The sequence below is a fragment of the Oryctolagus cuniculus genome, chromosome 3 (genome assembly GCF_051225735.1).
Source record: "Oryctolagus cuniculus isolate XC-2025 breed Fujian yellow rabbit chromosome 3, ASM5122573v1, whole genome shotgun sequence".
NCBI classification, from domain to species: Eukaryota; Metazoa; Chordata; class Mammalia; order Lagomorpha; family Leporidae; genus Oryctolagus; species Oryctolagus cuniculus.
The window spans coordinates 164,844,765-164,857,762 of record NC_142869.1 but is presented as its reverse complement, the minus strand read 5'-3'; the positions used below and the strand labels follow the sequence as shown (position 1 = coordinate 164,857,762).

General features: G+C 55.9%; 1 protein-coding gene and 1 long non-coding RNA gene across 16 annotated transcripts in view; one reads left to right on the top strand and one right to left on the bottom strand.

Annotated features, from left to right (window-relative positions):
* The first annotated feature begins 9 nt into the window (after nucleotides 1-9).
* LOC149127582 (uncharacterized) overlaps nucleotides 10-12,998 on the top strand; it is a 33,114-nt gene continuing 20,125 nt past the window's right edge. For all 3 annotated transcript variants that reach the window (XR_016231020.1, XR_016231019.1, XR_016231021.1), the window contains exons 1-2: nucleotides 10-137; nucleotides 480-582. This is a non-coding gene — a long non-coding RNA (uncharacterized LOC149127582). The remainder of the gene's footprint in view (nucleotides 138-479; nucleotides 583-12,998) is intronic.
* The window catches only part of CCDC136 (coiled-coil domain containing 136), a 29,364-nt gene continuing 24,376 nt past the window's right edge, over nucleotides 8,011-12,998 (bottom strand). For 6 of the 13 annotated variants that reach the window (XM_008258227.5, XM_089328558.1, XM_017342704.4 and 3 more), the window contains one exon: nucleotides 8,011-8,351. In XM_008258227.5, coding sequence (XP_008256449.5) covers nucleotides 8,241-8,351 — 111 coding nt within the window. In that variant the 3' untranslated portion in view covers nucleotides 8,011-8,240. Of the gene's footprint in view, nucleotides 8,352-11,657; nucleotides 11,765-12,998 lie in introns of all 13 variants that reach the window. The other 7 variants (XM_008258226.5, XM_089328557.1, XM_089328560.1 and 4 more) reach the window with 2 other exon arrangements.

The following is a 12,998-nucleotide window of genomic DNA, read 5'->3' as shown; positions in this document are numbered from 1 at the left end:
CCCCTCGGCCCCGGGCCGCGCGGGCGGACTGACAGACGGGCGGGCGGGGGCGGGGCGACAGCGCCCCACCCGCGCGCGACGCCCCCCGGGGCCGCACCGTAGGTCGGGCCTGAAAGGCCCCCGCGGGGACTGAAGAGGTACGAGGGGAAACTGAGGCCAGGGGTGAGGGCTGAGCGCACTGATGTGATGGCGTTGACAGAATTTTCTGGACCCGTTGGTGGCAGGGCTGTTGACAGGGCCTGGGAGTCCTGGCTGCTGGCCCGGGGTATTGTCCACCTGTGGACTGGGAAGGGAAGTGTGGGTGCTTGTGCAGAGCTGGCCTGAGAGGAAGCAGAGCTGCAGGCTTGGGGGCGTGCCTCCCCCTGCCCGCCACTCCCGTGGCTCCAGTTAACTAGTAGAAAAGCAGTTTTTGGAGCCCAAACCCAGGGTCCTGGGGGAGGATCCAGGTTCTGCCCCTGACTCAGTGTCCCTGTCACCAGCCCGTTTGGACTTATGGCCTCAGAGTGAAGCCCAGCTCCAGGAAAGACACCCAGTGAGTCACACCGAGTGTGCCCCCTCTCCCCCAAGTCTGACTCAACCGAGGTGAGGAGAAAGGAGGGGGGCACGGCCCCTGTGGTGCCAGGGAGCCCCCTGGGCCACGTGCAGGTCCTCCCAGGGAAAGGGTGGGCTGCCCAGACAGGCCGAAGCTGGGAGAGCCCCAGGAACTGTGACTGGGTGGGCGGAGCCAGGGCCCAAGCCCGGTCAGGGACAGCCCCAGGGAGGCCGGCCCTGTGCCCAGGCAGGACTGGGCTCAGCCAAGGGCTGTGGGAGGCTTGGCCAATGGCCCCAGTAGGGAAACTGAGGCACACAGCCAGAGGAGCTGCCTGGGATGAGGAGAAAGAGCTATGGAATCTATTATAAAGGGCACGTGTATTGTACAGTTGGGTAGCGTACATGTCCCGACGCGGGCCTTGCCACCTCACCCTCCGAGCCTTCTAGACTCTGCAGGCTTAGCTGGATGGGAGGCCATGCCTCTAGCTGTGTGATAACTGGGGGTTGGGAAGGTCCTGGGCCCTTCGAGATGATCCATTCTACCTTAGGCTTGGTGAGAAGGGAGCGGACAGAGGGCATCTTTGGGGGGACCCTCTCCCAAGGGCAGAATGAGGACGGTGCTCATCGTGGAGAAGGAACTGGGGAGGGGGCAGCAGTGCTTAGGGCGACAGAGTTGTCTCCTTCTCTTTCCCTTCTTGTGTAATGAGATTGCCTGGCCCTTAGGGAGGGAGGGGGAGGAGGAGAGAAGGGACCAGAAACGGGAAAGGGGCCTGCTGTGCGTGGCTGGGAGGGAGGGGGGCTCTGGGGGCCCTGATAGTGACAGGCGAGGTATAAATAGCTTGGGCCCTGCAGCTCATGTTCTGTCGCTGCCAGTGACGAGGTACTCAGGAATTCTACTCTCCCTCTGGCAACCCCTTGCTCCCAGCTCCAGAACCCTCCTCTTGCTCCCCACCCCCACCCCAGCCATCTCCGTCCCATGGCCAAGATCACCCAAGAGGCACCAGTGTATCCAGCTGGGAGGCTGAGCTCTCCAGTGGAGAGAGGCCCCACCCCTGCCCCTGTGTGTGGAGAGGCAGACTCCTGGCTGGCGGCCCGAGGTGCCGGGGGCTCGGAGTCCAGCAGAGTTGTCTCTGAAGCCCTGATATGGAGACTGAGGTAGGGGTCTGAGCAGGGCTGGATTCCTCTCTGAGCTGCTGGAAGAGGGCAGGGGGGTGGGGAGTGGGGTCCCTCGTAGCTGATGGTCCCTTTACAAGCCCTACTGGCTCCTGGCGCTACCTTGTGGGCATGATCCGAGGCCCCCAGTCTGTCCTTGGCCACTGCTAAGGTGGGAGCATTCGGCGCGAAGCCAGCCAGAGGAGAGCGAAGTCCCAGCTCGCCTGTGGGCCCCAGGGGAGCTAGTGAATGGCCCTGCGGTGTGAGGTGCGAAGTGCCAAGGCATGGTTCCCATCACCCCCCTCGAGAAACCTGAGCCTGCTGCTCTCCAGGATAAATCGGGGCCTGAGTCAGGCCCCGGCAGCCACTCACCAGGCTCAGGCTGGTGACTCAGTCCTCAATATAGCCCATGAGCCCCGGCTCGAGGCCCGGCGTTGTGAGCCGGAACAGACCGTGCGCAATGCTGTCCCGGGGCCTGCCAAGAGGGCCCCCTCCCTGAGGAGCGCCAGCGTGCCCCTCCCCACGCCAAGCAGGGATGACGGACAAAGGGGCTTACAGGGGGTTTCATCAGCCAAGTGTCGGGGGCAGTGCTGGCGGGGGGCCCGGGTTGTTTATAGCCCCCTGACTCACCAGCGGCTGACCTATCTCGGGAGACCAGGTTGCCTGGCCCTTCACCTGGGCCTCCTGCCTCTCCCATCAAGGGGCACTGCTTGTCAGCCACCAGCATTGGCCTCATTTAACTCGGGCTGCGCCGAATCTGCGTGAGCAGGTCCGATGGGCCAAATTGGAAAAGCCTGTTTTTCTGGAACAAGGGACATTTTTCATCCCCTGTGGAGACACCAGATTGGCTCAGCTCACAGCAGGCACTTGGACAATCAGTGACACCGACTCTGGTTCTGACACTGATTTTAGGGACGATGGGGTAGAGCGAAAAGATCCATAGGCTGAATTCCAGCCTCTCCACTTCCGGCTCTGCAGCTTTGGGCAGGTCATGCTTACTCTTTCGGGTCTGAGTTTTCTCATCTGTAAAACAGAGTTAGTAATTTCCTTGTGTGTGTGTGTGTGTGTGTGTGAGTGTTTTAATGTTTGAAGATGAAATAACATAAAATATGTTTAGTGTGGTGCCTTGACATTGATTAGATGATTGAAAAAAGCTAATTTGGAGCCAGTGTTGTGGCACAGTGGGATATGCCACTGCTTGTGACACTGACTGCTCCACTTCTGATCTAGCTTCCTGCTAATGTGCCCCAGGGAAAGCAGAGAAGGGCAGCCCAAGTCCTTGGGCACCTGCCACCCACATGGGAGACCTGGATGGAGTTCCAGGCTCCTGGCTTCGGTATGGCCCAGTTGCAGCCATTTGGGAAGTAAACCAGTGCATGGACGATATTCTCCCTATCACTCAGCCTTTCAAATAAATCAAAAAATCTTAACAATAAAAGCGAGTTTGCTTCCTCTGCTGGTGTCTGGGGAACAAGGCCCTGCTGTGCAGCTGTGTCCCCGGCCCTGCAGAGGCCACCAGCGGGGTCCCCACGCTGCCTCCCTCTCTCCTTCTCTGCACCCTAACACTCCACCTTCCAGAATCAGAACGGAGGTACGTGTGCCTTTAGAACCACCGAGCCTGCCCCTAACAGCAGCTGGCTGTTGGCAAGAGTGGAAGTAGAAGCAGAGGAGTCTGGGAAGGGAGTAGGAAGGAGGCAGCCAGGGAGACAGAGGCTCCTGGAAGTGGTTTGGATGCTTGGGGCTGCCTGTACCTAGGCTCGGGTGCATGCCTGCTGTGGCTTCCAAGAGACACCCCTGTAAACAGAGTCAGTTCTGCCTGCCTTTATTTTATTCTTTTTTTAAATGCTCAAATGAATTGAATGTTTCACATTCAAGGAAAGGAGACTTTTCTGACAGACCTCGGTGACGTGTATCTCTAAGACCATAGGCACCACGGGGTTCTAAGCTGAGCAGCGTGGTAAGCACCCTAACAGAAGCTCTGGGTTCCCCACAGAAAGGCTGGGGAAAGCGGGCCCCGGGCCCCTGCCAAGTCAGGCTCGAGGTTTGGCTCTCCCGACTGGGGCCCAGCTGCCCACCAGAACCTGACCTCCATCTTGGCTTCTGATTCCAAGTTCAGTCAGAGACCTTTGTTGTCCTAGTCCACTTGGGCTTCTATAACAAAACACCGTAGACGGGGCGGCTTGGAAACAACAGCAGTTTATTTCTCAAAGTCTGGAGGCTGTGAAGGCCCAGGTCGAGCACCTGCCCCTTCCTCGCACATGGCCCTCTTCTCCCGGTGAACGTGCACGGGGCACGCGTGGGATCCAAGAACTCATCCCAGTTGTGGGGGCCCCACCCTTCCAACCGAATCACCTCAGGGGTCCCCATTCTAATGTCACCTGGGGGTTAGGATTTCAATATATGGTTCCCAGGGGGACTCACGCATTCAGACCACAGCCCTGGGCTCTAGGGAATCTTCCAGCTTTTTCTACCACGTTTGCCACTGGTGACGGGGATAAAGTGGATAAAAGGCAGGGTTTCTGGGGTTGGTGTTTGGCACAGAGGTTAAGTCCCTGCTTGGGATGCCCCCGTCCCATGAACGCTTGGTTTGAGTCTTGCCTCTTCTTCTTCTGCTTCGGCTTCTTGTGAGTGCACACCCTGGGAGGCATCTCAAGTACTTGTGTCCCTGCCGCCCCCATGGAGACCTAGATCAAGTTCTGGGCTCCTGGCTTCAGCCTGGCCCCGCCCTTGCTATAGCAGGCATTTGTGGGCGTGAACCAGCAGATGGAAGATCTCTGTCTCTCTCTCTTTCTGCTTTTCAAATAAAAATGAAATTTTAAAATGTTTAAAAAATACTAACTGAATACCTTAAGATATGTTTTTTTAAAATAAAGCAAGTCAGGCCGGCGCCGCAGCTCAATAGGCTAATCCTCCACCTAGCGGGGCCGGCACACCGGGTTCTAGTCCCAGTTGGGGCGCCGGATTCTTTCCTGGTTGCCCCTCTTCCAGGCCAGCTCTCTGCTGTGGCCTGGGAAGGCAGTGGAGGATGGCCCAAGTGCTTGGGCCCTGCACCCCATGGGAGACCAGGAGAAGCACCTGGCTCCTGCCTTCGGATCAGCGCAGTACGCCGGCCACAGTGCGCCAGGTGTGGCGGCCATTGGAGGGTGAACCAATGGCTAAAGGAAGACCTTTCTCTCTGTTTCTCTCTCTCACTATCCACTCTGTCAAAATAAATAAATAAATAAATAAATAAAAAGCAAGTCCTCACCACATGCTGCCAGTGGCAACAGGTAGGATGTGAAGGCATTTTTTTAAAGATTTATTTATTATTTATTGAAAGGCAGAATTATAGAGAGAGAAGGAGATGCAGATTGTCCATCCGCTGGTTCACTTTCCCAAATGGCTGCAACAGCTGGAACTGGGCCCGTTTGATGCCAGCCAGCAGCCAGGAACTTCCTCCAGGTCTCCAATGTAGATGAAGGAGCCCAAGCATTTAGGCCATCTTCCACTGCTTTCCCAGGCCATTAGCAGGGAGCTGGATCAGAAGTGGAGCAACTAGGACTTGAACCAGCACCCATATGGGATGCCAGCACCACAGGTGGTGGCTTTACCCGCTACACTGCAATGCTGGCCCCAAAGGCATTTCTTTAATTAGGTCACGACTAAGAATGTACAACCAGATGTAACTGATTAGGGCAGTGGTTCCCACATTTTACTGTGCGCACTTATCAGTTGGGGATCTTGCTGAAACACACGTTCTGAGATTTGGCCTTGCAGTTGCAATATAAGATGCTTGGATCACACATCAGAGTGCCTGAGTTTCATTCCTGGCCCTTGCTGTCCATTCCAGCTTCCTGCTAATGCAGACCCTGGGAGGCAGTAGGTGATGGCTTGGGTAGCTGGGTTCCTGGCACTAATGTGGAAGCCTGGATTGACTTCCTGGCTCCTGGCTTTGGTCTCACCCAGTCCTGGACATTGTGGGAATCTGGAGAATGAACCAGCGAATGGGAGCGCTCTCTTTATTCCTCTCAAAGAGATTCTTTTAAAAAAGGGAAAAACGGGGGGTGCTGACATTGTGGCATAATGGGTAAAGTGGATGCCTGCAACACCAACACCCCATGTGGCACTGGTTTGAGACCTGGCTGCTCCACTTCTGATCCAGCTCCCTGCTAATGTGCCTGGGAAAGCAGTGGAGATGGCCCAAGTGCTTGGGCCCCTGCACCCATGTGGGAGGTCCAGAAGAAGCCTCTGGCTCCTGGCTTCGGCCTGGCCCAGCCCCAGCCATCGCAGCCACTTGGGGAGCGAACCAGTGGATGGAAGATTCTCTCTCTCTCTCTCTTTCTTTCTCTGTGTTACTCTTTCAAATAAATAAATCTTTAAAAAAGAAAAAAAGAAAGGAGCCAGTGTTGTGTAGTGGGTTAAGCTGCTGGCTATGATGCCAGCATCCCATATGGGCTCCAGTTCCTGTCCTGGCTGCTCCACTTCTGACCCAGCTCCCTGCAAATGCACCTGGGAAAGCAGCAGCAGATGACTCAGGTGCTTTGGTCCCTGCCACCCATGTAGGAGACCTGGATGAAGCTCCTGGCTTTGGGCCTAGCCCTGGCCATTGCAGCCATTTGGGGAGTGAACCAACAGATGGAAGACCTCTTACTCCTCCTTTGTAACTTGGCCTTTCAAATAAATGAAATAAAAAGAGAAAAAAAGAAAAAGGATGCAGCTTCTGTGTCAGGGTGTCTGTGGTGGGGCCTGCGAGCTGGCCTTTCTCCTCCACTACCAGGGGAGACTGCGGGCACAGGGAGCAGCGGGGGGCTGGACGGCCCCCGTCAAGACCGTCTCCATAGAGGGGTTGCTTGGAGGCACAAGGGCCACGTGGCACTGCCCTCAATTCACCCAGCCACAACTGTTTCTCAAGGGGTGATCATGATTTCGGCACAGGCAGCAGGCCAGCTAGGAGGGATACTCGGTTCAGCCTTGTCACTGCTCTGGCCTACACACAGACTGAACCTCTCCCCACTCTAAGTGTCCCTGCCACTCCCGCGAGAAAACGATGGGGGGGAGAAGTGCTGTCGCTCAGTGCTCAGCGGCGCCCGCGTGCATGGCTTTGGGTGCTTGGTGGAACGGAGCAAAGCCCTTCGGCATCAGAGAGAGGAGTCCCAAGGAGCTGAGCAGTCACGGGGTGGGGAGGCATTCTGTCCTCTGTGGCTTAAGAATACACCTGGGGTCTTCCACAAGCAGTCACAGAGGGTTCCAGTTCCGCTTGTCCTCACTGAGCCCCATTCTCACTCCTCTGTCCTGCTCTGAGCTCCAGGAGGCTGACCTTGAAGGATTACCTCACCTGGGCGCCTGTGTGCTCTGCTTGCAGCTGAGTTCGGTCAATGACAGCTGCCCACAGGAAACCGGCAGGTGGGAGGAAGAGCCACACCTCCCGTGGCCACCACACTACCCAGTGTCCCTTTTTATGGCTTCAGCTCTTGCTTCTTCTCTTGTCCCCTTCAGCCTGGGCCAAGGCAGCTTCCCACGGTGCTGAAGCCTGGGCGCTGCACGACGCCATGTTGGTTTTCCTCGCTCTGCCTTCTGTAGACGGTTCCTTTTTTTTTTTTTTTTTTTAAGATTTTATTTCAGAGGTAGAGTTACAGACAGTGAGAGGAAGAGACAGAGAGAAAGGTCTTCCATCTGCTGGTTCACTCCCCAAACATCCACAACGGCCAGAGCTGTGCTGATCTGAAACCAGGATCCTGGAGCTTCTTTCAGGTCTCCCATGCAGGTGCAGGGGCCCAAGCACCTGGGCCATCTTCTACTGCTTTCCCAGGCCATAGCAGAGAGCTGGATCAAAAGAGAAGCAGCTGGGACTCCAACTGGTGCCCATATGGGATGCTGGTGCCGCACGCGGAGGATTAAGCTACTGCGCCACAGGGCCGGCCCCGACAGTTCCTTCATTAAACTCTTTGGTTAGTTCTTGGAGTGTGCCACCCATTTACTGCCAGGATCCTGACCAACTAAGTAGAACAAACAAGGGAAAAGCCACGAGAGCTCCCACACAGGTCTCAGGGTGTCACCACACAGATGGGGACACAGGAGCCAAGTCTTTTGGCCCCGCCTCCCAGCAGATACCCAGTCCGTTGCATTTCTTTCTGCTTAGATGAATTCCTTGAGATGGGCTGAATAAGCGGAGACAAATCCATCTGCCATTCAGCTGACGGCCCAGGGAGCTAGCCTTGTATCTGAGGCCAACTGTAGGGCGAGAGATCACACTGGGGAGCCAGACCCCTGTGTGAGCACTTGGTTAAGGAGGAACCATCCTGTCCTGGTTATGGTGCGAAGCACTCAGCAAATAAAAAGCCACAAGTCTCACGTGATTAGGTTGATATTTAATTACAAGGAACCCAGGTTCTTATACAAGGCAGGAGGTGGGAGCCAATAGTTCCCATAAGGCTTTGCAGCCTGAGTGACTGAGGCCAAGGAGAGAGAGACACATGGGACACATTGGTAGGGTTGGGGCTCTGGTACAGTGCATCCTGCCCAAAGGTGAGAGTGGCTGCTGCTGGGGGTCTGCCCTCTCCACTGGCCCAGGTCCGCCATCACTCCATGAGGCAGAGCTGTGTCTCTTGCGGTCGCATGTTGGGTAACACATACAGAGCCACAGCTGCAATAGCCAAGAACACCATGGGCTTCCACATCCCAAACATGTTCTGTGGGGACCAAAGAAAAGCCGTGAGTGCCCAGCCTTGAACCCGTCCCTCAGCCAGAGACCCCCTGCCTGCTGGTGCCCGGGACACACACCTCCGGGGCACCATGGGTCACCTCATACCTCCTGGGCAACCGTGGAGACCGTGTGGGTCCTGGGCCCTGACACCGCCAGGTCTGTGGCACGGCACACGCTGGCCGCCTGCGTCCATGCCCCTGTCTCTCCCAGTGGGAGAACACTAACTCGTATGTGTGGGAGCAGCCCAGGGGCCAGACTGCAGATTCTCCAAGTGGTTGCAGTGAGAAAGGGGGGCAGCAGAGAGTCAACTGAGGCCTTTGGGAAAAGGGGTGGCACCTCGTTAGCCGTATAGAAGGGAAAGGAACTCAGACTGAGGGGGGAGGGGAGGTGCCCCAGGGAGTGCAGGAAAGTAGGAGTTCTTTGGCAGGCAAACCTGTTACGCAGCATGGAGTTGGTTCAAGGAAGTTAAAAGAAGCCTGATAGTGGCCCTGGGAGGCACGTGTCAGGCTCACTAAGACAGCCCCGCCCACGGGTGACTTCCTGGCACGTGTGCTAGAGCCTGCGAGGGAACCCTGCTGGTCTGCGGGCCAACAGTGACGCCAGCAGAAGACACCCAGAGAGCATCCTCTAGGGCCTGGGAAATCGTCAACGAGAAAATCCACACTCGGGGAAACAGTTCCTGTTCTTAGCTCTTTAACTGTCTTCCTTGAAAGGCGGGCTTTGGATTTTCAGTCGTGAGCTATGGCGCGTACGTGACGCAAGGATGGTTTTAGGTAAGGGTGGAGTAGGGCCGTTCATGCTACCAGCAGCTTCTCAGAGGATAACGGATCTGAAAAGAGGATTTAAGTCCACTCTAGAGGGCAGAGACGACCTCCTCAATCTGAAGACATAGTTGTTGGGAGGAACAGAAGGCACGAGATGGACAGCAAAACCGCGCGGGCGTGGGTACTCAGAGTAACTCACGTAAGCATGAACTGAGAAGGCGGCTAGAAGGGCTACTGCCCGGATGTCGCATCCTACTGTGCGCAGCTAACCGTGTCAGTGTGGTGTTCTCGCGGGAGGACGGGCAGAAACCCATCAGCCTGGAAGGGTGGACTTCACCCTGGCAGAGGCCGGAGTCCACACCGCGTGAGCAGAGGGAAGCTTCGGGGTCCCGAAGGAGCGCGTCCCACCAGCCTTGCCGACAGCCTGGGAATCGTGTCTGAGATTCCATCAAGCGGTGCGACAGGATGTTCCGTGATATCCTTGCAGATGATACGTGCAAGTAAGAGCAGGCTGATGGTGTAGCCTGCTGCATGACCACCTGCTAGTGATCAAAGGGCTGCGTAAAAGAGAAGCTGGGGCGACAACACACAGGAGACTGGCTCCCCACTCGCAGCCTGGATGAGGGCAGGAGGCATACTTGTCACCCTGGGGGACAATGTGAATACTCAGAATGGAGAATTCTGCCAAGGGACCCAAGACATCGCGTGCAGCAGAGGGTGCTGAACACACGCAGGGCGCGCAGGGGCTTCCTAAACAACACAGGAGGTTATCGAGAGCTCCGTTACCCGGCATTGCATAAACAGAAACGTGGCGTCTTTCCAGTTATGTGGGGGCCCACAGAGGGACAGCGTGCAGAGCGAGAGGAGGTGACACGGACAAACGGGGGCAGAATGCCATGTGCTGCTCATATTCCGTCCTGATGACCCGACTCACGATATCCTGGCTGTATTACGTAACCTCCCCATGTCTTGCTGTGAGCGTCTATAAATGACAGTATTCACAGTCATAGCTTCCTCATAAGAAGGATGAATTAGTTTCTATAAATCAAGTGACTGCAAGTGGCCAGCTTGTCATATGCATTACGGAGGTGTGTGCTCCTTGCATTATGCATGTAGTATTTCATAGCCTACACAATACTTTCACACTCATTAATTCAGCTGATCTGATCCTCACAAAAATCCCCTGAGGAAGGCAGGGCTTAAGCATCTTTTGTTTACATTTGGAGAAGCTAACGTTGAGATGACGCATTTTGCTCACCAGGACAGAGCCTGGAGGAAGGAGAGAGAGACTCAGCTGAACACCGAGGTGTGGCCAGAGCTCTGGGATCCGCAGCTGCCCCCAGGAGGGCCCTCCTCTCATTGTGACCCGGCCTGGCGGAGGTGGAGCCGGGGAAAGGCACGGCTGAGTGCTCGGAGCCTCACCCTACAGGGACTGCTTAAGACGTGTGCGAGTGTACAGGCGAGCAGGAGTACAGAGAGACCCCATCACCAACAGGTGTAAAGAGAGACCAAGAGGAGAAACAGGAACATCCTTAAAAGAAAAAAAAAAAAAAAGGACAAGGGTTGACGAAGGGGGCAGGTGTACGAAGGGGAGTGGAAACAGGAAAGAACAGAAAGTGGTAAAAAGTGCTACCAACAAATGCTTAGGGGGCTACACGTGGAGCCAACTAGACTTCCCTTATAGGGACGGGGGTGGCAGGGAAAGGATGCGAAAGGAAAACAGGCCAAGAGAGAGTCACTTGCGGGTTCCACAGGCAGGCAGAAGCCTAGGGTTTGCTTCCTGAATTCAGCCTGCTGTTGACAGAGCAGACGCGCGAGCCGCGGCCAGCTGGCAGGTGCCCAGACGCATCGGGCCTGACTTCCCGAGCACACGTATCTCTAGCTGATAGTTTTCACCGGTAACACACGCTGTCTTCAGAACCAAGCTCGAGAAGCCGATTACCATGGGATTCGGCCCCCAAAAGGGATAAACAGAGAACTATCAAATACTTCCCGGCATTTTGTTATGATTTTTCTGGAGACCAGAAGTCGCAAACCAGAGACTTTTCAGTGGCAAGTGTCTCCTACGGTGGTCTGGGTCCGTGTCATCAAGGTTGAAGGAGCACAGCTCTGCAGCCCTCTCTCGCCCAGCGGGAGAGGGACTAACGCCTTACGCTGCCACCCCGGGCAGCAACAGCAGCGAGACCTCGGCTCTACAGTTAAACAAAGACGAGGAGCCCGGGCAGCCTCGCAGGCACATGTCAGCTCATCGGAAGCAGTCAGGCAGCTCTGACGGTAGCCACTGTGGCTGGGCTTCTCCAGGTTTCTCTCCCAGCCGGGGACAGGAACTCAAACCACGTCTCTGGTAAGCATTCCAGCCCCCTGTGCCTCGTGAAGACACGCTCAGAGACGTCACAGACTTCGCAGTAGCCCAAGGAAAAGCCAGGACTAAAACTCGGACCTGAGTACCACCTCTTGGGAAACAGCAAAAAGCGAGAGGCAAGCAGCCGCAGAGAGAAAAGGGAGAGGAGAGGAAGCAATACCAGTACCTGTGTTAGGACGACGTCTCAGCCCACCAGCACCAGAGCAAAGCCGAGATGACCACCAGACCTACGAGAGGCAAGGAGAAGATGGGGGGATCGGGGGCAGGGGATGGCTGCAACAGATCAGATGAGGAAGAGGCACGAGGGGGGACCGGGAGGTGCGAGGTGGCGTAAAAAGACATAAACACATGAATCCAACAGGTAATGAAGATGAGAAAACAAAGGGAAAGAGAAAGCAAGCAAGAGGTTAAAAAACAGATCCGCTCGAGCTCTGTCCCTGGGCCTGGGTCCTTTCCTCTGGCAGCCTGCAGCGGCTGCAGAACCGAAAGCTAAGCAGTAGCTGGGTCCGAATCAGGTGCTGCATTCAACTTCCTGTCCGGCCCATATCTCTCGCATCTTGTCGAGGAGTTACCTGCTCCTAGACCTTCGTCGTGGCCTAGTGGCTCGGGAAGAGTGGAGCCCCAGAGCGTAGACTGGGCTTCCGTAGAGGAGTGGGGCACATCCTCACCCCGGGTCACTCCGGACAAAGCCAGTCTTTTTGCCAGGCCACCTGTCTGGTCTGCTCTCCATCCAGTGTCTCGGTATTTTGACCTCTAGTCCCTGTGACCTGCCAGGTGCTATGGCTGTGAGGCAAAATGCGTTAAAATAAGCCAACAAAGGAGGAGGGCTAATTCTTGGGCTGTAACAATCTTCCAGAGAGAAACTAAATGCCCAGGTGGTAACACATATGCCTGTAGAACTACCTGCAAAAGCCGCAAGACCCCTTTAGGGCAAGGAGGGCACCTGCATACATAGGCACAGGGATTGGGCTTGACTCACGTGTGGCTCTAGAAGTGTGGCACCCAAAGTAAAAGAAACCCAAGAGGCCCAGAACCGGCATGTGGTCGAACATGTAGATTTCAAAGAAATGTGCCCCTAGGGATGCCTCCCTGCGACTTTTCATGATCCTCAGCCACAAGGCCAACAGAAAATTGCACACGGGGTCCAGTCCTCAGCCAGTGCGGCAGACCCGGTTGTTGGAAAATTCCAGATAGCCCCTAGAGTGGATGGCGTGATCCCACCCCTAGAGAATTCTTTTCTTCCCCCGCTTTCAGAGAGTCAGAAAGAACCTGTACTGGGAACCGAGGACTCACTCGGGAGGTTTGAGCCTGACTTACTCAAACGCCTTAGGGAGTCGGCCCCAGGGTAAGAAGTCAGCGGCGCACGCCTACACAGGTGACCCGGCTGTGAGAACTCAGAAGCACTCCTGCACAGGTGCACACTCCCCTTGCCGCCCAGGCACGTGCTCCGCGACAGCCCCCGCCCAGCCTCGCAAAGACCCAGCGCCTCCAGGGCTGGGGTGTGGCT